The sequence below is a fragment of the Kryptolebias marmoratus genome, linkage group LG16 (genome assembly GCF_001649575.2).
Source record: "Kryptolebias marmoratus isolate JLee-2015 linkage group LG16, ASM164957v2, whole genome shotgun sequence".
Classification (NCBI taxonomy): domain Eukaryota; kingdom Metazoa; phylum Chordata; class Actinopteri; order Cyprinodontiformes; family Rivulidae; genus Kryptolebias; species Kryptolebias marmoratus.
Genome location: NC_051445.1, coordinates 26,494,864 through 26,520,962, shown reverse-complemented (window position 1 = coordinate 26,520,962; position 26,099 = coordinate 26,494,864). Strand labels below are relative to the sequence as shown.

General features: G+C 39.8%; 1 protein-coding gene across 3 annotated transcripts in view; it reads right to left on the bottom strand.

Moving 5' to 3' along the window:
* Positions 1-26,099, bottom strand: part of LOC108234192 (low-density lipoprotein receptor class A domain-containing protein 4) — a 315,320-nt gene that overhangs the window by 7,684 nt on the left and 281,537 nt on the right. For all 3 annotated transcript variants that reach the window (XM_025005265.2, XM_037980098.1, XM_017413201.3), the window contains 2 exons: positions 6,484-6,638; positions 4,184-4,234 (listed from right to left, as the gene is read on the bottom strand). In XM_025005265.2, the coding sequence (XP_024861033.1) occupies positions 4,184-4,234; positions 6,484-6,638 (206 nt within the window). The remainder of the gene's footprint in view (positions 1-4,183; positions 4,235-6,483; positions 6,639-26,099) is intronic.

Here is a 26,099-nt window from a genome sequence, read left to right as displayed (position 1 = left end):
CTGTTATTCACTTTAACTACCCTGATGAACTTGACTATAGATCAAAAAATAATGAACATGTACCTCAGCTTTAGTTCAGTTTCCAGTTATTTAATAATCAGTAACATGCCTACAGAATATTTATTAAAAAAACGTCATTTTTGGTTTATTCTTGAAAATGTATTCTGAGGGAGCGTGACAACTAGCTGCATCATTATCGTTTGGGTTCAAAGTTTTGTCCAACCAAGAGTCCCCACTGGAAGGCAGGTGTGTGACAATCACTGACGATTTTAGTTCCCGTTTTATTATTTCCAGATTGTTGCAGTAGCCCTCACTTTTATGCAAACAATGACTGATCATTCTGTTGTAGCAACATCACTCACCAGTCTGCTGGCACCAATTAGCTGCTACAGACATTTCAGTTTAATTACAGTAAAAGAAGAGAAAAGATCCCCCTCTAAAACAGAACAACGTTCAACAGATCAGTTCATCCGCCAGCTTTTGTTTGAGATCTTCACCTCAATTAACTCCTCAGACTGGAACGTCATGATCCATTTGTTCGTTTCTCACATTTCTATCCTGTTCCACTCATTTCTACTGCAGCGAGTCATTATCAGAGGAAACCCATTTCAATTAGTGACTGTGTCTGTAATCATCAACCCCCACTGACAAGCTGGTCTGGGTGAAGAGAACAACAAACTCGGAAGAAAAAAAACCTGGGGGAGAGGGATCAGGGCGATTGAAATGGTGAGACGGAGGAAGAAAGAGTGGAACTGAAAGGATTAAAAAGAAAGGCTGCTGAGATAAGGATGGAGTGTACAGAAAGGAGAAGAGGAAAAAAAAAAGAGCATGGAGATAAAGAGCAAGGAGAGACAGACAGAGAGAAAGTAGAGATGGAGAGATAGAAAGACGGAGGGGGGGAGAGAAGGTGTGCAACTGATAGAGGGAGCAGAGCAGGGCAGCTCTCAGACGGCTGTCTAGACAGTGTCAGGGGAGGTGTTGCTGATTAATGACGCACAGAAACCCATCCACCCCCCCACCCTGCCACACACACACATACACACACAGCATCTATCAGCCACCCACACTCTCTGGCTGTATCTCCCTCTGTATTTGTCTCTGCGTGGCCTTTTCCTCTTTTTGCCATTCTCTCATTCTCTCCAGCTGCTTCAGCACTGACACCGTTTTCACCCCCTCCCCTCCTACTTCCCTCATCTCTACTTTTTCCATCTTTCTATTTGAACCATGTGTTCTCCTTTTTCCTCTCCTAATCCTTTTTTTTATTATTATTATTTGGTGAGGCCTTTAACTGGCAGTTCACTGATACTGAAAGCCAATTTGATGTCTGCTTCAGTGCAGCCAGACTAAATGTACCATTATTTTCAACTTATCAGTGCTAATACGTGACTAGTTACATGTCTGAATCCCAGTTCTCCCACTGCTTCTTCTCTCACCACGACTCCTAACCTCTTCCATCTGGTAGGGAAGCATTAAGTAAACCCACCCTCTGTCATGGTGAGGATACCGGTGTTTTTTGGTTTTGGATCGTTGGTTCTTTGAGAACGTGCCAGCTTTGCTTTGATTATGTTTGGAGTCTGGTGCCAGCCGTTTTCCTGGATGATCAAATATTAACAAGGAACCAAAATGCAAATGTCAAGCTACTTGTGCCCCTTGCTGTATTCCTGTAAGCACAGACCAATTAGATAAAGCCAGGTGCTAACAAACAAGCTGACATAAATAAATTAAATAAAAGAGCAGGGATGAGACACAGACATCTTTTGTAATCTTGTGTAGATGCAACTAAGGCATCCATACAAAAGACAGACAGTGGCTTTTTACATTTTTTTTAAGTCAACATTAAAAAAAAAAAAAGGAGAACACTTACAGTGGCTCGACTGGACAGGACAAATAAATACTGCCTCCGCCTGAAGCCCCATCACTGATATCTGTTGAAATTAGGTGGATACCCATCTATTTGGAGTTAGCTAGTCATCAGTGAGTCTTCCTCTTCGTTTTACTTTCTCTATATTGTTACTTACCATACTAAATTATGATTCTTTGTGTTTTATTAAATTTAATGTGTGTAGACTTCTGTTAGCAAAAAATGAAGCTATAATAAATTTGCAAGGGCAAACGTTTATTGGATAATGAGTAGGGACAGGTGAAACTATTAGGTAGTTTACAGCCAATCAAAAAAGGTCCTGCCCACTTTCCCTCCATTAGGGCCAACAACCTCACAATACTGGTTGATTGCTCAGTGCACATTTCAATAATATCTGAAGAGCATTATTTTTCCTCCTTTTGTAAAATCCCACATGAATTATTGGTTCAATCATACATCAGGCAACTAGAACTGTGGATGCTTCTAATGACTAGTCTTCCTTTGGATGAAGACAATTTGTGCAGAATGTTTTAGAAATAATAATTTCTCCACCGGATGGGAGCCCAAGACAGAGAGAGGAACAAAAAGCAACAGGAAGAGCCAGTCATGTAAACTACTAACACCATCGTAGCTGCATTTCAGCCACACAAACGCTTCAAAAACTTGTGTCTTCTGAACAGTGATCATGTCTTCACCCTTTCCATTTACACTCCAAAAAAAAAAACAGGGGTTTAAAAAGAGTTCCAATGAAGAGATTTTGCCCATGAAAACAGGCGTCTCAAGGTGGTTATTTTGTGATTGCTCAGAAACCTTCAGAGTGGCGATCATTTCTGGTTGGTCAAGCCTTCTGAGGGTTGCATTTCTACTTTTCTGTCTCATTCACCTCAGATTTAAACAGAACCATAGCTCATCAAATCATGAACTTGTATTCCAGAAATAGCTGTTGTTGTTGTTGTTTGGAAACCCCACACTTAAACTCGGTCATGTTTCCACCTTCATTCGGCTGAGGATACATGGTGCTGCATCGCATGAGCTTCAGAGTGAATGAAGAGTTGGTTCTGATCATGAGAAGTGTAAATTTTAACTTTTCAACAGCCCTGTTCAAGGCACAAAAACAAACCATACTTTTGTAGTAACGATTAATATTAACAGACTTTGAATAAGTCCATGTTTATCTGCTCAGTGTCTCTGCCCCAGACTTGTCAAGAAATCAGGGATTGAGAGATTGAAGCATCTAATCAAAGCTGTTTAATCAGACCTGGTAATCTCTGAGTGGTTCACAATGCTTCTAAGGCACAAACAAGCTCAACATTGCAGAGATGTTTAACTTTACCAGACTGTGAGTAAATGCAACTAAAGTGATTTTTTTTTTTCAAATTGATGGAGTCAGCTGATGAGTGCAGCAGCTCCAACTCTTCAGTGAGGAGGGATGTTCACACTTGAAAGAGCTTGATTTACTAAGTCCTCCCAATATCTTAGACCAGTGGTGTCCAATCTGAATCCTGGAGGGCCACTATCCTGCAAGCTTTAGTTGTTTTCCTGCTCTTCAGCAGGTCTTTAAGTTTTGGAGAAGCCCGTTAATCACTCAGTCATTCAAATCAGGCATGTCAAAGCAGAGAAACATCTAAAACATGCAGGATAGTAGCCCCTAAGGACCAGGATTGGACACCACTGCCTTAGACTAGGACAGAGCCAGGACTAAATTGTGCTTTCGCTCCTTGGGGTGGAAAATGGGTACAGTATAAAACTTTTCAATCTTCACCAAGTACGTTTAAAATGTGTTTAGGTATGCTTGGGTATTTTGCTATTGTTGTTTCAATTTAAAAATGAAGGTGTCCAATTCCAGACTTCGAAAGCAGCTGTCTTGACTGTTTTACAGGATTTTCCTAAATGAATCTAAGAATTTCCATCATAAGATTGGAGTTTGTCTCAAAGCCAAAAATAAAAAACCCAACCATGCTCAGAAAACATGTTCTTTGAGCTGAGAATAAGTCATGTTATCATTTTTCTGGATAAGTCTTTCTAGTACATGTTTAGATAAATTGAAAAAGATTTCGAGTTGCATAAACAAACATTATTTACAGATTGAAAACTGTTTTCTTTAGACAGCCCTAAAATGAGATATAAAATTAGATATCTGCAATGTTGACAGAACACCTTCATATATTTCATAATCCACTGAGGATACATCCAATCTAAAACTATATTTAAACTTGGCTGCCACAGTTTTAAAAGTTGAGCATCCAGTTTTTGTAGGCCATGCTGAAAGTGCACATGACTAAGTTGGGGCTCCAACAGGCAGAAGCGTAGTAGTGGTCTTACCTCCGAGGCACCTTGTCGAGAACCACTGTCTGAAGGCCACAGACACCCGTCCTGCAGACAAAAACACAAAACCAAAGACACTGTTGGGAAAATTGCTACACAGCTCCTTAAACCTTGTGAACAGGTTTATGTTTGCACTTCATTGATAACTCTAAAAATGCATACCTGTGACACTACGCTTTTATGCCACTGTGGTCTGAAAAATTTATTTTCATGAGTAGGTTTGATTTGGGGGGTGGTGCGCAAATAATACTCGATCAGTCTATGGCTAGTGTTTTGTATCTGTAAAAAATCCAAATTTCTTTGGTTCTTTAACAATATGATGAATTACTATATATTTAAAATTGACGAATGAAAACTTAGTTAAGAAGCAGGAGTGTGTGAAAAACTACATACAGTAAACCCAATGATTCAATAACTTCTTGAACCACCTGAAGTATAGATAATGTCAACATTTTTTGATATGTCTTTATCAGTCTTTCACATGATTATAGAAGAACTTTGGCCCACTCTTGTCTGTGTTTAGATTTGGTGGCGTTAAATTTATGCAGAGCTCTCTTCAGGTCTCACGGCAGCATTTTAACCAGCTCAAGTTCTGAACATTGACCACTGCAGCACCTGGATTCTGTTTTAAGCCTTTCTGTTGTAGATTTGTTGATGTGTTTAGGATCATTGTTCTGCAGGTGAGCTTCAGCTGTCCGACAGATGGTCTCAAATTTGACTAACACTTTGGTCTACAAAAGGATTTTATGGCTGGATCAGTGACTGCATGCTGCCCAGGTCCTGTGGCTGCAAAACAAGCCCAAACCATCAGCCCTCCACTACCATGCTGACAGCTGGTATGAGGCGTTTGTGTTGACAAGCTGTGCATTCTGGCCAAGCATCTCCACTTTGGTCTCATCTGTTCGAAGGACATTTTTCTTGAGGTCTTGTTCAAGTCCAGCAATCTTGTTCAGATGCAACTTAGTTGTACTACCATGTTGTTTTGAGACAGAAGACACTTCTCTTAGCAATCCTTCTAAACAAGCCATGCACGCTCAGTTGTTTTTCTAAATGTAAACTTTAACATTTTAACCGAGACCTGTGGAGTTTGGGATGTAGTTCTTGTTTTGTTTTTTTGTAATTGCTCCAAACACTGCACAGTCTGACCTTGGACTGAACTTGCTGAGACACCCACTCTTGGGAAAATTGGCAGTTGTCTTGTTTGCCACTTGTTTTCCACTTCTGACTAATCTTTGTCTCTGTAAAATGATATACTCTAAATTGTTTGTAAATGACCCTTATCCCTTATCTGTCCTAGACTGATGACCAGCAACATTTGACCCCCCCCCCCAAATCCTCTGCACATGTCAACACGGCAGCTGGCCAAGTCAAAGAAGTTTGCCACAGGCATCTAAAAATGACAATATTTAACACTAAGAGCAAAGTTTAGAGCAAAACAAACATTCAAACTATTTCTATCAATCAGGACAACAACTTCTCTGTCGGTTTTGTCAGCACATGATGGACTGGTACTACAGGAAAATACGTGATGACACCAGAGAGTCAAAGAGTCATATCAGAAACGGAGCAACAAGCAAGACTTGGCCGATCACTTCAGCAAACAGTTTCCCTTAGAGACATCACCGAGAGCAAGACGTGAGTTTATCAAAGACGTTCGAGCTGGGTGTGCTGAGTCAGATATTCTTCTAAAAAAATTATATAACTACACCCGTTTAGGTGTAGAGTTGCCAGAAAACAACAGTAGCCTCAGTCAAAGCCACTTAAAGCTGCGCTGAAGCTGCATAATGAAGGAAAAACATCAACCCAAAACAATAAAACTTACGAGACTGCAGCGTTCTGAACATGATCATCATCAATAAATGAGGATGATAGCAATACAGTAGTTTAACAATATCTTGCATATAATAATTATGAAATATGCTTTGGATTTTAACTTTACATGTGAAGTACTTTTGTTTTAGAAACGAATATTTCTTTACTCTTACATGAAACGCTTATGTGAGGTACTCGATTTACAGGCAGATTTTTAAGCTATTAAAGCACTGAATGCTCTACTTGCCTGAAACACTTCTTACTGTATTTCATCTTCTGTCTTTTGGTTATTTTTGTGGGATTTATTCAAATGACACAATTGCCTAATGTTATGATTGATGTTTCAGATTTTTTTGATAAAAAGTGGAATTGGAAAAAAAACAAAACACTGCATTTTTTCCCCATTATAATTATAATGAAACCAAACAATAAAAACGCACACAAAAAGCATTTTGTGTCACACTGAGAAATGGAGGCTCACTGACCTGCTGCAGGGCATGGTCGTGCCTGCGGGCCTGGCTCTGCCGTGTTATGAAGGACCAGGTGGAGAGTTTGTAGTGGTTGAGCAGGCAGATGATCACCACCACCATCACCGTCATCACCACGATGATAATGACAATCTGAACAAACTCCAGTTCAGCTGCGCAAAAAACAGAAAAAATAGAGGAGAATTAGTATCAAACATTCATGAGGGACTGAGGTTTGAGTCACTGAAAATGAAAATGGTTTTAGAAAGCCAACTCTTAGTCCAGCTGTGAGGTATAAAGGTCAGGAGGGAGAAAAACATTTATACTGGAGCTGCAACTTGTGATTATCTGAAAACACAAGTTATATTGACTAAAATGAAACAAAAAGAAAAGAAAATGCTAGTTCTACAAGAGAAAATTGACATTTCCAGATTGTTTATTTATCTCTACTCGACTTCATCCCCTCCCTCAAACCCCTTTTCTCACTCTGCAACATGTGGTGTCCTTCAAACTTCTTACTGTTGCCAATTTAACTACTTTGTGTATTATGTTTAAAATGTTTATAGCGGTAAATGTTAGGGGTCAAGTTATAATCCATTCTTTGATTTATTGCAGTGTGGACATGAATGATTCTCAATCAATTTAAAAAACAAAAAAAAATTGACTAATAATGGAAGAATTTCATCTTCTATGGCTTTAAAGGGGGAAAAAAAACAACCTGGATAAGAGCCACACTATGTGCAAGTTATGTAAAAAAAAACCTAACATGAACAAAGATGAGAAACCATATTACATGTTCGCACCCAGAGGAGGAAGAAAAAAAACAGCTGGTGGTAGCTATAAACTGCTGCTAAGTTTCCATAAAAGGTGAAGCAGATTATAAAGTCCATTGCAACTTTTATTGCAAACATTTTCATCTGCTTTCAGTCCTAGAAAACCAGGGTTTGTATACTATATTTTGCACTTTGTAGTCGTGATAGAACATGATCATCACAGCCATTCCCACTTTCTACAACAGGACCAAAAACAAAGTGGTTGAAACGCTGAAGGAAGCAGGTCAGATAACTCCAAAATGTTATGCATGGACACCCACTGCCACAGAATCTTTTGCCTCTGTATTCAGCCTTTTGACTACATTTTTTGCTTGTTGTTAATTTAGCTCCCAAAGTCTTGTTTGAATGAAAACGGTTATATACTGCAGTGTGGAGTCAAATATTTTGTTTCTTTTAGATCAGAGATTCTATGGTCGGGATTTTGTTCAAAGTGTGATTATTGATGCATCAAGATTTATCGATTATGGTTTTATCATCATACTGCAGCCCTATGAATCAAAATCAAATCAAACCGTGAGGTGCCTAAAGATTCCCATCCCTACGCAGCATCTTGTTGAAGAAAATGTGGCTAAAATCTTTCGCAAAGTATTATATGAACAAATACAACAAAAAATAAAAATTACTGATAAATAACAAAGGTTGTTAAATAAATCAGACAAAATGTGTATGTGTAAAATAAATGATTGATCACAATGTCTAACTATTAACAGAAAAGCAGCAGACAAGAACAGCTTTATTAGAAATTTAGTTGCATTACAATGAAGTATATGAAAGTAAAAAAGAAAGCAAATGAATCAACTGAGGACACTGACAGTTAATAAAATGTGAACGCTTAATGTTCTGTAACGTGCGAGTTATTCATTCATTGAAAATGAATCAACATAGTGTCTATTATCAATTTGAACATTCAGATAGATTTATGGCCACATTACCCAGGGCTAATTATTACTTGTTTTTTTTTTGTTTGTTTGTTTGTTTTTTAAACAGCAGCTTTAACTCCAGATATATTTAGATTACTTTGAAGGTAACAAAGTAATCTGAATTACTATATGTGTATACAAAACTGTTTTTGAATTTAAGATCTTTTGATTAAAAAAATAAAAATAATTAAATGTACCGGTACTGTGTGTTGGCAGAACAAATAACCTAAAGTTTGACTTTTTTAGCCAGTCTGTCAGACTGTTATAGCATGTGTTCGCCAGCAGGGGGTAGCACAAGTCAAACACCAAGTAAGACTGGCAGACAGAAAAGCTGTGTGTGTGTGTTTTTTTTTTTTTTTTGGTGGGGGGGAGAGAGAATCTATCTGCTGAAGACTAAGCAGAGGAAAGTTTCAAATCACAGAACAAGATGAGTTTCTGTGGTGTCTGTCTCAGGATACAGTGGTGCCTTTGTAATGATGCTGAATGATTGCCATTTCTGTGACTGAACCCACACACACGCACACACACAATTACCTTCCAGATCAGGGCACCACTGGGTGTTGCACTCGTTATTTTATAGTTTTGTGCTTTAACTCACTTTCCCCTATCAGTCTGTACCTCCACCTGCCGGCTGTTGCTCCGTCTTTCCTCTGACCACATCTCTTTCTTGCCCTTTCTCCCATATAAGTCGGTTCTTGTATCTTCCCCACTCTCCCCACCCTTCATCCGTTGTCTGGCATTCTTTTCTAACCCACAAACACTCCTTGTGCTTCTCATTCTTCATTGTTTCCCACTTTCAGTTTCTCTTGTTCTTCCGTCTCCTCTGCCTCCCTGACAGAGTGGCTTTTGTTGTGTGCTGTCACTTTGTCCTGAGCACAAGTCTCAACCTTGTATTGCCTTGCCCCCACCCCACTATGACCTATGACTGACACTCTTACTCATTGCTGGATGTTGTGTGTGTGTGTTTCTGCATACTGCATGTGTTTCTGAGTGCATGTCTCACTCTGTAGAAGACTGAAACTAAATGTACACCTAAAAATCTGACCTACATTAGTGTCATTTTGGTAAAGAACAAAAAACCTCAAGTTTTTGTCACAGGAAGAGTAGATACTATGTATAACTCAAAAGGAAGTAATAAACAAAATTATGTGTAAAAACATATGAAAAGATAAAAATAACTGCACTCTAGTTAAGCCCAACCTATAAAAGTTATCCCAGTCTCCGTATTTCTCACTGGTTTATTTGTGTGCAGCAGGGCGGGTTAGACTCAAGTCTGAACTGAAATGTAAACCCACCCAAGAAACCAAAACATGTCCGTGTTCCACCACAACAACCACAGGGGACGTGTAAGGTGGACTGAGGAAAAATAAGATTAACTTGAAACATTCTGAAGAAATGTTGAAGAGTGCAAATTCAGTCATAACTTCATGATTTAAGTAAAGAAAAAATATCCACATTTTGATGTATGAGCTGTATAAGCAGTGTAACGAGAACCAAGCATGAAAGAAATGGTAACCACAAGTGTCTCTTATTCCCCGACTGCCAAGTTAATGAGATGCAGACAAAAATGCAGACTGAAAAGTAAGCCTCAAACAAATAAGTCACATATTAAAAGTTCTTGAGCTGAGCTGCAGAAGACTAATGGTCAGATGGGAATTTTTATGTTTTTACAGTGTTTTATGTAGAAGATAGGACAAGTTAAAAAGTTACTTCGCTTTCAGTTTAGAAGAGAATATTTGAAGCTAAAATATAACTAAATATAACTTGCACTCTGGGGTGATTTGACAGAAAATACTAATCCCCCCCAAAATCAGTTTTTAGCAAATGTTGTCTACGTTGTGCACCATACCGCTACCAAAAGCCAGAGAACTCTATTTCAAAGCTTCGCAACAATATACAGGACAAAAAATAAAAGACACAAAATACAGTTGTAATGCATAAGCTTCAATGCTTATACTTTGGAACAGAAAGAAGAAAGTCTGTAAAACTATCTCCAAAAAACTATTGAAGACTGTAGCTCTGTGTAAAGAACAGAAAGGCAAACTCCACAACTTCCATTTTGTAAGGAAAGGCAACAGGTGGAGAACTGAAATAATTCAGTCCCCAAAACAAACAAAAAACAGATGACAACCTTTATGAGAACCATTTCATTAACAAACTCAACATTTAACAAATATTTAAGATGGAAACTCTCCCTCAGAATGTTTCTCACAACAAATAACTGAGACTGTATAAGTAAGCGAGTGAGACACCAGACAAAACAGGTCACACCAGAGGGAGTGCTGAACGACAGGAACAAAGGAAAGTGCGCTAAACAGCTCCCTGGTAAGACTGTAACACAGCAGCGTAGTGGACAAAAGGCGAGTGCTCTGCAAAGCCTTGTGGGACAGGAGCTGTTTTAATAGATCTGAAAACCAACATAATCCCTTACATCTGGTCGCTTCAGGTCCTGCTTTGTATCACTCGGTCCCAACCCATTTAGTATGTTTTAGGACCAATGCACATGTCTCTCATTCCTTTGAAAATAAAGCTAATTTCAATGTGTAGCTAAAGAACTAAATGAGCTGTTTTTAAAGTCCATCCAAAAAGGATCAATGTAAGTTGACAATGCAACTCCCTGAGGTTATACGCTTAGACTGTGCTTCTAGGAGGCATGATGTTTTACAGGTTTAACTGCCAGGTTTTGCTACAAAGACCATAATACAAAGTATTGTGGAGGCTGATGGGAAATGTAAGTTTTACGAGATATAAATCTACTTCACTTGTAACCTGGGGGTGGTGTCAGATGAAACAACAGGTCTCGTCTGTTATGCAGATTTATTCTGAAAAGTAAATTAAGGTATCCATCAAATTTGAGTGGAAATCCATTCAGATGGATGGATTTCCAAAGCTATTTTACTCAAAACAGCAAATGGTAAACTGAAGGCCACACTAAAGTAAGACATCAGGGATCAGGCTGGCATGTCATAAAAATCATGTTCTGGGAATCAAGAATTTATGTAAACAATCTACCCAGCAGTTATTTCAGTCTGTACCAAGGACAGACCATCAATTCACACACTGCTACCACAGATATAAAGTAATTACTTGGAAAAAATGAAGACTCCTCTGTTAAAAAAAAAAAAAAAAGACATTTGTTGGAAAGAAGTTGTCTTGCCAGACCGTTTCATTTGGGAGCTTTAGCCTCTACCAGCCCGGGAGAGTGAGCTTACCACAGCAACCACAGGGAGGGGACTGAGTGAGGCTTTCATTTAGAGAACGGCATGCTGGGAAACCAAGTCAGCCAGGCCCTTGTGTAAGCCAACTGATTAAATATCACATACTCTCTGGTGCTGTAAAAGCCACAAACCAAAGGCCTGACTTGAAACTGAACCACTTCTTCTGAAACTGGTGGGGATTCTTTTTAACAGCTCATGTACTGCTTTTACTGTTCTAGCAAAACAGAAGTGCAACTGCTGCAGCTAATGGCCTGTTCTCTGAACGTCGGAGAGAAGCAAACCTTGAGGAGGAGTTGAAAAGGAAGGAAGGAAATGTGGGCTGAGCAAGGAGAGAGGGGAGGCCTTTCCGGCTTAAACCGCAGTTTCTACTGAACTTCAGAGGCTCCCTCACAAACCAGAGAACAGAGTGTGCTGGCAGTCTGCGTTACCAGCACCAGTCTGATGTTAGTACAACAGTAATCCACTTGTCAAAACAATATCTCCCAAGCGTCTGCAGCACCCATTTTCTTTAAGTAAGCAGGCTGAATCATTTGCATTGCAAACCGGCTAACTCCTTTTTTTTTTAGTAGAGAGGCTAACAGGTTTACTCTAATTGTGTTAGCAGAATGTCTTTTAAACATCTGTTCACATAGTTGTTTTATTTACTGTAAGTAGTTTATCAGGCAAACAATACTGCTAAGAAACAAAGAATTACACACACACTATGAGGCTGTCAAAAGACCATGTTTACAGGCAGTGGGTTATTTTTTAACTAAGCATCAAGTCCTTTACACATCACTAACTAGCAGTTTTATTCAGAAAACTGTCTTTTAGGGCTGCAATTGAATCTATTAAAAAACAGGTTTAAAATTGGGTGTGATACCCAAGGCTACCGGAGACAAACTGAAACACAATTTCAAATGCTTAACTCTAAAAGAGTGTAACCAGCACAGAGCTAAAGCGCACAAACTGACACACAGTGACCTGATGACAGCCCTTTGACCTGAGTGGATCTGTGTGTGTGTGTGTGTGTGTGTGTTGGGGGGGTGCGAAAAAGAGGCCAGCAGGAGGTCAGACAGTTCAGCCAACCCGGTATAAAGGAGCAGTCAGACATACGGCAAACAACAAAACCAATATAAGAGCGAGACACACTCACATGAAAACTTTGCACAATTCAATACAGATTCCTAACTTTCCTTATTCCAAAGAAATACATCTCCTAGAGTGCTTCAGGCACATAACCATTCTCAAGAGTAACCATACAGAATGTGGTAAAGAGTTGAAATTGATCATTAAAAGATGTTAAATTTCTTAACACATTGTAGAGAGATCACGTAGCCCGCATCAGAGAATCACGTTTTTTCCCCTCACGTTGTAAGCAGAATTCCTTTGTCAGTTCACTGTGATGTTGTGTGAACCCTGTTAAAAGTGGGAAACTCTCACTAAATTTAGCCAAATCAGCTGTACAATTTTTCGACAAACCAAACCAGTCAATTCAATGCTTCAATATGGCGGGTGGCAGGAGTCTGAGTGTCAAACAGAATAGTGATGTGGGTTTACTCCCTCTATAACACCAAGTTGTTACATTACCTTGGTTAGTGAAGAACAATACTCTGTATAAATATAGATAATGGTAGAATAAAAAAGCAAGAAGCTAAAAGCAAAGATGCACACAACATATACACTCACCAGCCACTTTATTAGGAACACCTTTTCAGTTGCTTGTTAAAACAAATAGCTAATCGGCCAATCACATGGCAGCAACTCAATACATTTAGGAATGTAGAAGTGAAGAAGAAATCTTGTTGAAGTTCAAACTGAGCTTCAGACAGGAAGAAAGGGGATTCAATTGACTTTAAATGTGGTGTGATTATTCTCAGACACTGCTGAGATTTTACTGGGATTTTCACACACAACCATCTGTAGGGTTTACAGAGACTCTTCAGATCAGGTAATGTTTTTTTTTCAATGTCTTTATGTCCAATTTTGGTGTTTTTGAATTGAAGCTTCAGTTTCCTGTTCTTAGCTGACAGGAGGGGCAACCAGGGTGGCCTTCTGCTGCTGCAGCCCATCTGCTTCAAGGTTGGATGTGTGTTCAGAGATGGTGTTCGGCACACTTTTGTTATAACGAGTAGTTACATCATCTAGAACCAGTCTGCTGTTTCTCCTCTGACATCAACGAGGCATTTTCGTCCACACAACTGCCACTCACTGGCAAAGTGTAAAGCCTCTGTATATTACGTATATTTGATTAATTAGACTCCGTATGCACTTGAAAGATGAGGAATGAAAGTCAGCTGTAGCAAGACAGAGTACATGTGTGTGAACGACAGGGAAGCAGGTGGAACAGTAAGGCTACAAAGAGCAGAGGTCACAAAGGTGCAGGACTTCTGTACTTAGGGTCCCCTGTCCAGGAAAATAGGGAGTGTGGTAAAGAGGTGAAGAAGAGAGCCCAGGCAGGATGAAGTGGATGGAGAAAAGTTTCAGAAGTGATTTGTGAAAAAAAGGTGGCAGGTCAAAGGAAAAGGTTTACAAGACAGTGGTGAGAGCAGCTATGTTGTATGGTTTGGAGACAGTGGCACTGACAAAAAGACAGGAGACAGAACTGGAAGTGGCAGAGCTAAAGATGTTGAGGTTCTCCTTGGGAGGGACAAAGATGGACAGGATTAGGAATGTGGTCATCAGAGGTACAGCACAGGTTGAACGACTGGGAGATAAAGTTAGAGAGGACAGACTGAGATGATTTGGACATGTGCAGAGGAGGGACAGTGGGTATAATGAAGGATATTAGAGATGCAGCTGAGAAAGACAAAGAGGAGACATATGGATGCAGTTAGAGAGGACATGGAGGTAGTTGGAGTGAGGACAGAGGACACAGAACACAGAAGACAGAGTTAGATGGAGGAGGATGATTCGCTGTGCCGACCCCTGAAAAGGGAAGAGCTGAAAGAAAAAGAAATAATAAGTAGTAGGAGCAGAGCTCCTAAAATTAAGCAAAACCAAATATTTTCAGCAGTTTCAATCCTGCTGTTAAGCAGACAGGTAAAGCAGGGTGAAACTAACTGCTATGACTAATGAGGGAGTACAGGCTTACTCTATTCAGCCCTGAAATGAAAACCAGGCTAATGGCTATCTATGGAGACTGAATGCACTCAGCTGGGGCCTCTAACATTGTTATTGCTCAATAAACTTAACATTTGAGCTCAGATGACCTTGTATGCTTCTGTGCGAAAACCAGGCCTGGGTGGTATAGTTTTTGTATTGTGAGATTTAAGTTTGAAAGAGGATGTATGCTGACAGTAGAGCTTGAGCAAGCAAGACGAGGATGCTAGCTGTTTGCCAATTTGGAGTAGGACAGTTACTCCCACCAGAAAAGGAAATGCCTTCTTTCTCAGCTTCAGCTGTCATGAATCCTCACAGCTGAGCAGCACACAGTCCCAGAGCTGAAAGTAGGGTTTTATGGAATCTAAATGAAAATGCAGCCTGACTGGGTGTGGCTCTGGGACGACAGGACAATAAACAACAGATGGAAATAGTCAGTAACTTTGTCTAAATGCAAGATGTTATGTTGTTTGTACATTTGTACTTTACTTAGGATGACACAAGTGCATCAAAACTGTGCAGTTTGTTCATTTCCAGTTTTCTGCACCACTTCAGATCAGGCATTAAAAAAAAAAAAAAATTGTCTTATGTGACTGAGGTACTAGAAGTGCAAAGTCATTGTGCAGGCACCAGAGCCAGCAGGTTCTCAAACTGTGGGCTTTCTTGTCAGGCTTGTCAAGCATGTATGTCTATAAAGTTGTCTTACGATGCATATTCAGTAAAAAATAGAGAGAGAGACACACACACAGAAATACCAAAATAGAGGCCGTGTTGTTTGCTCCAACTTGTTCGTCCTTCTGCTGCTGGCCGGCTAGAGGCCTGCTGAGTTCACAGCCTGCTGCCCACCACACTGGGCCCACACACACACACACACACACACACACACACATACATACACAGCCCTGTCTGCTGCCACTGCAGTTGCTATGGGAACCCTTGGGCACGGTGCCGTGATCAACAAGGCCCGAAGCTGCTGGGGCGCCATGGCAGCGACCTGGATGGCACACACACACACACACACGCACACACACACACAGACTGACAAGAACAGTGTGGCATAGCAAAGGATGGAGGGAGACAAGGGGACGGAGTAAATGCAAACACACTTGAAAAGACTGGCTCAGTTAGATGAAAAAAGGAGAGTTCAATAATGAAGGGACAAAAAGAGTTGGGAGAAATGAAGGAAATGAGGCGCACACACATACCTCGCTCCCTTAGGATAGCCAAGTACTGCAATGTCTAGACGGCTGGTATCAGCCTGACAGCAGAACTCGACCACAGTATAAGCGTGTGTGTGTGTGTTTGTGTGTGTGTGTGTGTGTGAGAGAGAGACACAGCATGTAGAAAATATCAGCCCAGTTACAACCCACCCACCCCTCTACTACAGTCAGTCAGGCTCTCTGTGGAAACAAATGAACTAGTTTAGCTCTGATTAACCCCGAGGAGACAGGCATCTGTTTATGTGTGTACGTATATGCGTGTGTACATGTGCTACTCTTATCAGACAGGTAGCTCAGATTGAGAAAAGAGATTAAGATGATAAGAAAGATGCTGATCATAAAGGAAATGCACAAACAGAGCGATGGCAGAACACACAGAAGGAGAAAGTGAGCGAAGCGCCAGACGGACTATGGGGACTCAGGGCAACAAGAGAACAAACAGTTACAGCTCTACAGCTCCATCTTTTTCCACCCCCCACCCCTCTTCAGTAATTTCCATCCCTTCTTCCCATGCTCACACAGCACAGGGGAATCAGCCTGGCTGTCTGGACTGCACAGATTCGGTGGATTACAAAGCAGATTTCAGACTTGTGCTCAGTTAGAGGCGACAATTAGTTTTAACAATGTACCATAAAAAGCAGAATTAGATTTAAAGGCTTAGCAGTATTTAAAGGAATGTATGTTTTTCTGCTAGCTAAGGTGGCTTAGCTGTGGCAGCCATCTTGAATGTGGCTAAACCCAACGGCTAATCAGTTGTAGATGTACATCCAACGATTATGTCTTGAAAGTTTGATTGTTCAAGATATTTTATGTAATGCCTAATTAAAGACCTTTTAGTTATTACAACTTCAGTGATGGTTTTATTTAAAGCTCACCTGGTTAGAAAAGTAATGCTGAAATTAAGCTGGCCTTAAACTCTAATGTATCAAATATCATGCAGGAAAAAATAAATAAATAAAAGAAAGCAAATGGCTCTTGTCAAAGTTAAAACGGGGAAAAAAGAAAATCAAAACATTTCTGGTCTTGATGTTCATTTATAGGGTTTCTTTAAGTTCCGTTTTTGATCTTGTTGGCTTTTTTAGAACTAAAAGGCAAAGATTATCCTCCACATAACTGACGGCCAAACTCCAATAAATATGAGCCTTGACACAAAGGGGCTGCTGTATCTGTCATTTCCTGCTTTGACCGGTCAAGTTCGTCACCATCAGGCAAAAAGTGTCCATGACAAAAATTCCTGACTTCCCACTGAATATATTTTCCAGATTTTCCTCGAACAGTGCTTAACTTTGATTACTGCTGATGCAGACCATAATGATAAATCCAATGCTGAGTTGGCAATAAAACTTCACTTTGGCTCCTGAAAAGGTTTCAACATAGCCATATCATCTCCATCTACATGAATATAACATGAAAAAAGATAGGAAAAGACAGGGCTCTGTGATAACCTATCATGAATATTACAGTGTAGTCTAATATTATCAATATTCCAGTGCTGTAATATTCATGAACAGCAGTAAAGCAGTGAAGAGGGCTGTGTTAAAGAATTCATTCGCTTGGTGAGATGTCACTTCACATGCACAAGTGCACTTGCCTGCAGTTTCTCAGGTGTGAGTCTGACTGTGCGTGCATGATCAGGGGCAGACAGAACAGTGTCTACACATCTTTCTGAACTCCCACCCCCCTCTGTCACAAAACCAGATTGAGTGATTGAACCAGACTGGAGGGTCAGACTAATGTCAGGGTTAAAGTGTGTGTGTGTGTGTTTGTGTGTAGGATGTTAACTAGGGTCAGCCAGGGTCAGAGTATGAGTGGGTGTGCTGGCCGACCATGGTACATTTTGGATGATCGGGGTGCTCAATGCTATAACAAGTTGCTCAACAAATCAACAGGGTTAAGCCTTAAGTGCTTGTAGGCATTAGGGGTGGGCAATAATTCTCAAATATTCAAAGTCGAGTTAAAATGGGAGAATTTGAAAAATTAATGAAACCACCGTGACCATTTCTTTTTGGTTTGTTTGGTTTACACCGGTACCATTTTAACATGCCAAGATGTTCCTTAAAAAGGGCCTTTCAAGGCAGAGTGGACCTTTTTTTTTTTATTTGGCAAAACGCATATCATCCACCTCCCCTTCCCCCCGGTCAAACAAACAAACAAAAAAAAACTCAGTGTCCCTGGGATTTATTTGTCTTTGCAGATTATTTTAAAAGGATTAGAAAGTGGAAACTGTGGTCCATTAGACCAGAAAAAAGGTTGGAATATAAAGACCCCCAGTTAGCAGAATTAGCAGCAGCACACCTCCTTGTACCTGAAGCCTTTGTTTCATTAAAGGGTGTTCAGCTGCAGGACGTGAGGTGAGTTAAACTTTAATTTACCACAGACACAATCAATTGCTGAAACAAGCAATGGTCCTAAATCATTACATGGTAGCTGAAATTAAAACTCATTAAGACTGCTTTCTTGGCTTCTAAACAGGTTGCTGTGTTGTAACTTGTGCTATATCAATTAGCCCTGCATGAGTAAAGGATGAAACAAACACTAATCTCTACAAGTTGTTTTTATGTTTATAGTAGGTGAGTGAAGAGGGGTTTTGAATATTTGGATTAAAAAAAATTCTAATTATTACCAACAAATTAGAAGAGTGTTTTTGCTGAAAATGCCCTTTTCTAGTAGGAACAGGTGGCTGTCAATGAAACGTGTGCTCCCTCATTTTCTAAAGTGAGGGTGCAAACTTGTGTTTTTGCACCACATTTACTTTTTTACTTAACAGGTTAAGACTGCCAGTAATAAGACAAAAGCCTGTAGTGGTCATTGACTTTTTATTTTACTTTCTTACACACCAACTAAAAAACAATTATTAACAAAAATAGTCCCTACATTATACACCCCTCTCCCCCAGCTTTGAGTTGGTTCAGTGCAACTCAGCAGAACACCAGTTGCTGCTAGATCACTTTTCAAATAGTGTTCACATGTGGCGATAAGAAATAAAAAGGTAAATAGGTTGATTAAAGCTTTGAAACTGTGATGCATCTTCTCTGGCTATGAATCAGACAGAACAGAGTGAGAACATTGAGTGATATCACACCATTTAGGGAGGCAAGATATTCAAGTTTATAAAAAGTGGGAATATAAATCTCTATGCCACATGTGTCGAACTCTGTTCCTCGGGGGCCGCTCCCCTGCATGTTTTAGATGTGTTCTTGCTTTAAAACACCTGGTTTAAAAGAATGACTTGTGGGCATGCTGCTGGAGAACTTGATGATTTGGTGAGGAGGTAATTAAACCATTTGAATCAGGTGTGTCAGAGCAGAAAAACCTAAAACGCTCAGGACAGTGGCCCTTAAGGCCTGGAATTTGACACACATGCTCTATTCTGATCTTATACTGACATCTACCCAGAGCTTATTGTGGGTGATTATTTTTGGGTTGAGGCTAAAACTGGACTAAATATGACCTAAAAGTAAAAGTTTTGTAAATATTTACATCTAGTTTTATACTTAAATAAATCATGACATAAAAAAGTAACTTATGGGACTTGAACCCTAGTCTACCACTATAAGCACATTGCAATTTCCATTACACCAACCAGGGTTACATAATCAAGCGTCCAAGCCTGTAGGTCTGAGTGTGTGTGTGCGTGCTACTGTGTGCCTTGCTCATATAATATATATAATGTAGAGCTGTTTACATAGTAAAATTCTAAGGAAAAGTTAGCCATCATCACATCAACATAAGGAAGGGAAAAAAAAAAAATCAGCTACCTACGTGCGCTCAGTAAGCAGATTACTGTCACTCTAACTTCACTATCTTTGCTCAGCTCTTTAAACTATATTTTTTTTACAAAAGAAACAAGCATTCTGATCCTCCTGTGACACAGTCTCAAATTGTTGATGCTGATGATTAAATATGGCATCAGGCGGTGACTACAGTTTGATCTTTGGTCCAACTTTTGCAGTGAAAACTCGTTTGGTGACTTGACCACAAACTTATTAAACACTTATTACTTGTGAAGCATAACAACAGTATGACTCATGAACTGTCATGAATCATCTAATGAGTCTGAAGAAGAGACAAATGACACCTAAAGTCTGCACATCTAACCACATTGTAGAGGAGGACCTGTCAATCAATTATGGTTCACTTTTAATTGTTTGGGAAAAAAAAACAAACTTAGCTCATGTAAATATTTGATTTTTTGACGTGTGTTAAACAACAAACTGCTGTTTGAGAAAGTAAAATCAAAAGGGGCTTATTTATCCTTTTGTCTTTCAAAATAATTATTACTATTATGCTGTTTGTTTTTTTAGTTTTACAAATCTAACTTGATATTCCTTTTAAAACAAAGTAACTTTGGGAATTTCTGTAGATTATTATTATAGGTTAACATCACAAGTTTATTGCAATTGAAGGAGAAAAAGAAAAATCGTTCAAGATTTTTTTTTTGTAATTTTGAGCAGACAACTAGTCTCCGACAGTCTCAACCCAGTGAGATGCCACCCTTAGGAGGAGACAATTTGGTGTGGTAGTTGGTGTAAAAATAAATAAAATCATTTGATTATTTCTTTTATTTCACCTATTTTAAATAAACTTAGATTATTCACTGCCCATTCCTAGTCAAGATCTAGCTAAACAGAAAAAGGAAGGAAAAATAACAAAACTAAATTAAAAACAAAACTAAAAAAAAACAAACATCTAAGTTACATTGGCACAGAGGCAGAGAAAATTAGCAACGGATATGAACATAACTCAGACTGCAGGGAGACAGAGAAAATGGGCACAAATGGGAGACAGGAAGAAAGATAACAGAGGGAGAAGACAAGCAAGAGCAGAGGATGGAGGAGCACAGAGACTGTGGTAAAGGCAGACAGATGTTAAAAGAACGCCAACAACAAAGCATCTCATGTCTCATCTCTGAGACCAAACAGCAAAACAGTGCAGTAAAAAAAAAAAAAAAAAACAGGAGAAGATGAGAAAGGAGTGGAGGAGGAAGGAATGAGTAGGCTTATGTCGGTTTGTCTGTCTGTGTGGTTCCTGGCACGTTTGTTTGATAAAGCAACCCCCCCTTTCGCCTACTCCTCCCTCCAGCAGCAGCACACCTCCACCCAGACAAGAGGTGGATTTATAATACAAGTCTGAAGCTGGGTTTCGGCATCAGTAGGGGCAACAGACACCTCCCAGATGTAGGCTGCATATGTGCTGTAAACTCTCGGTGGCAGCTGGGATCAACCAAACTCAGACAGCGGGAGATGCTGTGGATAGAACATGAAAGGTCCAGACTAGAGCTGAACGGTCTCCTGGGGTAGTGGGGGACATACTGGGACCACACCGGACAGGCTGCTGATGGGACAGTAGTGGGAGTGTAGATGTGGTTTTAGACAATTTGAATAAATTTCATCTTAAACATTACACAAATTAGAGCTGTTGCCTACCAGCAAGAAGGTTGCAGGGTCGCTTCCTGACCTGGGGCCTTTCAGGGTGGAGTTTGCATGTTCTCCCTGTGCACATGTGGGTTTCCTCCGGGTACTCCCGTTTCTTCCCACAGACTAAAAACATGCATGTTAGGTTAATTGATGACTCTAAAATTGTCCCTAGGTGTGAGTGAGAGTGTGAATGGTTGTTTGTCTCGTTAGTCTATACGTGGCCCTGCGATGGACTTGCGACCTGTCCAGGGTGTCCCCCGCCTCTCGCACAGTGACTGCAGGGGATAGGCACCAGCTCCCCGCGACCCGGAATGGAGAAGCGGGTAAAGAAAATTGATGGATGGATGGATGGACACTACACAAATGGCTAAGTCCAGCACCAATGATAATTCCCAAACACACATGCTAAAGTTAATGCAAAACTTGACTCAAAATTGACCCAACCCAAAATGCTTTAATAATTATGCCAGGTCTGTATGTAACACTGCCACAAAAATACACCAGATAGGAACCAAGATGTGGAGAATGCACATAAAGCTTACTTGTTGGGTAAACTGTATATAGCTACAGTCATGGTTTAAACTATAAACACAAGAAGAAAAAAAAGACAGATGGTGAATGCAAGAGCAACTGTTAGTCTTAAAACTATTCCCATTTCCTTTGTTTTTTAAATGGGTACTTGATGTACAGTAATATGCCATTGTTCATGTTATGTCTGTCACACTGGGGCGTTGTAGATTAGATTAGAGGTTGGTCTATGACATCATAGTTTTCAAAAAGTTGTGTTGGCTTTCCACATAAAAAGACAACAGTTGAGTTTAAAAACATTCACTCTAGAACAGAAGTGTCCAACTCTGGCAAATTTTAAGTCTCATCGCATTTGTACTCACTGGATTTGAGAGGTCACATTTCGCCAACATTTAATATTGTTGCATTTTACCATTACTTTTATGTGGTTTTTACCAAAGTTGACCTTTTGACCTTTATTTGGATTGTGTCTTCTTGTGCCTCGTTATTTTCTTATTGTATGTACAGTGCTTTTTTTCAGCCGCAGTAGTTTTTAAAGGTACTTTAGAAATCAACTTCAACTTGAAAACCGGTTTACAAAAAAAATATCATTCAAGGGCTCACAAAACGCAGTTTTTTTGTAAACGAAAGGTGGAAACAATAAACAGTTATGTATTCACAAAAAATGTTCCTATGTGGGCGGGGCCTTAGTCAGCTGAAATTACTCGACTTATCTGGAACCAGAAATATCAGCTCATCTGACAAACAGAAAATAATACCTCATGGGAGCTTTTAAATTTGACACTGCTGTTTTTTTTGACACCTCAGGCTCGGGGGAATTTGAAGCCTTCAGTAGCATTTTAAAGACTAAATGAATGACTGAAAAAAAAGGTAATGACTTCTAAAAACATAATAGATAACATAGCTGTTCAACACTGTCATTCTTGACCAACAGGAAACAAAAGATAAAATTTTCATGAAATAAATCTAAAATGAATATTTATGACAGAGAACTTAAAAAAAAAAAAAAACCTCCTAGAAATACAAATTTATAATCTCCACCAGTTTAGATTACCTCTGTTTAATCTGCTCAAAGTTCTAATCTGTGTCTAAAATCATAACCAGTTTCCTTTTTAAACAAAGATGGCTCCTCAACAGCAGCATATGCTTGTGTGGCGTTGTTTCAGCTATGACTCATTGTCACACTGGCTTTCTCTCCTTCAAGACGGACTGTCTCTCTATTTTAGTCTGTCCTCTTTCTCTCTCATTATGTCTGTCCCTTCTCTGTTTGTCACACTCCTCTCACTCTCCTCCATCTGTATTCTTTCTAACCCATCTATCCTTTTCCTTTCATCGTGTTCCACTCTCCTCCTCTTCTTTTCCTTTCAGCCTCCTCTCTGTATCCCACCTCTTCTCTCTCGATTCACTATATATATACACACAAACACACACACTTTTGCCATTATTTCTGCCTCCCTCACTCTCATCCAACCTTCTTCTCCAACTTTCCCTCCCACTTTTTCCTCCTCTCCCACTCCCTCTGACACTCAGATGAAGGGGTGTAAACATGTCTTCCACATGTGGTCTCATTGTGCTGAGCCAACAGAGCAAAACAACCATGCTTAAGTTGCTCAATAGGCTTCACCAGATGACTAGCACCTCCTCATTCGCTCTGTTTTCCTTCTTCTTTTTTTGTGTCCCCTTCGGGTTGAGATGCTTAACAACCATGAAGCAATGCCTAGCAGGCAGGATTAGTCAGGAGCAGGACAGAGACAGAAAGGAGAGGAAGGAAAAGAGAAAGAAAAAGAAAGGGAGTGAGACCAAAAGACAGTGAAAGTGAAGCAGGGATAAAGAGAAGCCAGGGACCGGGAGGAAAGCATGGAGGGAAATAAGAGTGAGTTGTGAGTGTACGAGGGGAGGGGAGAAGCAAGATAAAGGAATTTTTAAGTAGGAAAAAAAAGAAAGTCCTATCAAAAAGTTTTTTTTTTTTTCCTTGCTGGAACACTTGGCCGTGACCGCCGGCTGAACCTCGGTGCGGTGCTGAGCAACAGCTGCCGACAACAGAGGGAGCTAAAGAAAAAAAAAAAAAAAAGTAGTAAAAGAAGCAAGCGGGCTAGCAAGTTGCAGGGTGGGGGCTATGGTAGAGTTTGTGAGTAATAGTGGTGCTGTTTGGGAGATGCTCAGGATGTTTTAGTCCTGCTCATGGTTAATCATAAATAGATGAAGTCTGACAGGGAAGAGAAGAGATACAAAAAGAGAGGAAGGTGGTTAAGGTGGCAGCTCAGTGGTTAGAGCAATTGTCCTTCAATGAGAGTTGGAGGTTCAATTCCTGGCCGCAGTCACATGTTGACATGTCCCTGGGCAAGACATTGAACCACTTGTTGCCTCTGATGTGCCCTAGCAGTGTAAGAATGGAGTTTAAAGCACTGATTAGACTTTAGAATGATTTATTCATATTAGCTTTGTAAAGATGTAGTCGAGTGCTATATGAATGTGCTTTGAGTAGCTTGGTTGGCAAGAAAGGCACCATCTAGTACAGTCCATTTACCATTTAAATTTAAAGAACAGCTTGTGCCTTTTCAAAAAGAAAAAAAAACTTGAAAACTCTGCGTAGAAACTCAACCCAGACACTGCAGTCATACAGTACTACGCCTGCCTCTGCAGCTGACAGCTTCAGTCAGCTGGCACTGAAGCAAGAACGAAAGAAATTTTACAACCCCACTGTGGCCACTTACACATGGTATATAAGTCATGACATCACTAGCATTGTAACTCAATGCAGCCTTTTATTAGGCATTTCTTTCATTGCCGTTCTGACAAACTTAACATGTTCCTAGAGGTCCACATTCAGGTAAAAAATAATGTTACACTTTATACACGTTTCTGTTCTATGATTGCAGTTTAAATAACAGACACAAAAAGGAATATAATCCTTAAGGAGGTCCTAAAATCAGGTTAAAAAACCAGAGATGAACAAGAAAATACCACAAGGGCTTTAAGATCTCAGACTCTACCAACTGACAACTATAGCTCACCAACAGTTGCAGCACAGTGAGATAATACTTTTGGTTTCCAAAGTCACATTCAAACAAATCTTAAGACTACTGCAACAATGTTTTTTGGACAGACAATACAAAAGTGGACATGTTTGCACATAAAGCACAGCAGTACTTTTTGACAAACAATTTAAACCAAGTATAGGGCTGTTTATGAAAAGCTACAATAAATAAAAACTTAATCTGTACTGAGGAAATCTCTGCTTAAGGTTGCATGTGCAGGTGTGAGCGTAGTTCCTTGTGTCAAAAGAACTTTGAAAAGGATTTTCTTATTTCTGAAATAGAGGGCAGGAGTTCCACTTTCCCTTTAGCTCTTAATCAGTCCATGAAAACAGTTAGTTTTGGCTTTTTGCGTCCTGGCCTTGACATGTCACTCTCAAGCATTGGCAGATTGCAATGAACAGCTTTCTTTAGAATTGTTTTCTGCTGCAGAAATAAACCCAGTTAGATTTTCCTCGGTGATGGGGTCAATAATTCTTGAAAAAATGTGCTGCATTTAAGTAGGTTTGGGGGAAAAAAAAACAACACTAGAGTTTAAAGTTTTACCAAATGTTACGGTTTTAGATCTGCTAAGCTTTCATGGTTAATTTATTTTATGGTTGAATCTCGTAAATAATTATGTGGAAAACCATCAGAGGAACGTAATGATAACTTGTGTTTATAGTTTGAAAGGTTTTCTTAAAATCAGTTTTTGATTACATTGAGAAGTGCAAAACCACAAACATGACTACCCTTTATCTCTTCTTTCTTGCCACATCTTCTCTGTCTTCCCACCCACACCAACCCATTTTTTTCCCTCTCTCCTCTGTTGCAGACTGAAATGTAAAACTTGTTTTGGTTACCAACTACAGATAATAACTAAAATATAAACAATTGCATAACCTAAAACGTAGGCAAAAGCATAGCTTTGCATCTCCTTAGTAACCTTTTAGTGTTGCATTCACTTTTTTGTCAGGAAAGCAGAAGTCAGGTCAGGAGTCATAGGGCTTCTGTTCCTCTATGTCCAAGCACACTGTTGAAGAGGCGTTTCCAAATGAGCAGTTTTTAAAAACAGTATTACATAACACCAGATTTAAACTGATCCGTGGTTAGTCAATCCCAAGATTTGTGTCGTATGACTCTGTGTGCTCTTGCAGACAAAACAGCAGAGAGGTAACACATGCCTCCGTTTGAGTCTAACACACACTCATTAGGACGTCCAGCTTTTTCATATTCAAACAGTGCTAAACATTTACTGTGGGAATGGTCATGTTACCTGAGGGAAAGCAATCTGACAGTTCTTGGTGAGGCCTTGTTTTGAATCCTCACCCGGTGCTGACTTCAGTGTATGTGATCCGCTGGGTTAATCTGGCCGACAGATGGGGCAGGCTGTGGGTAAGCAG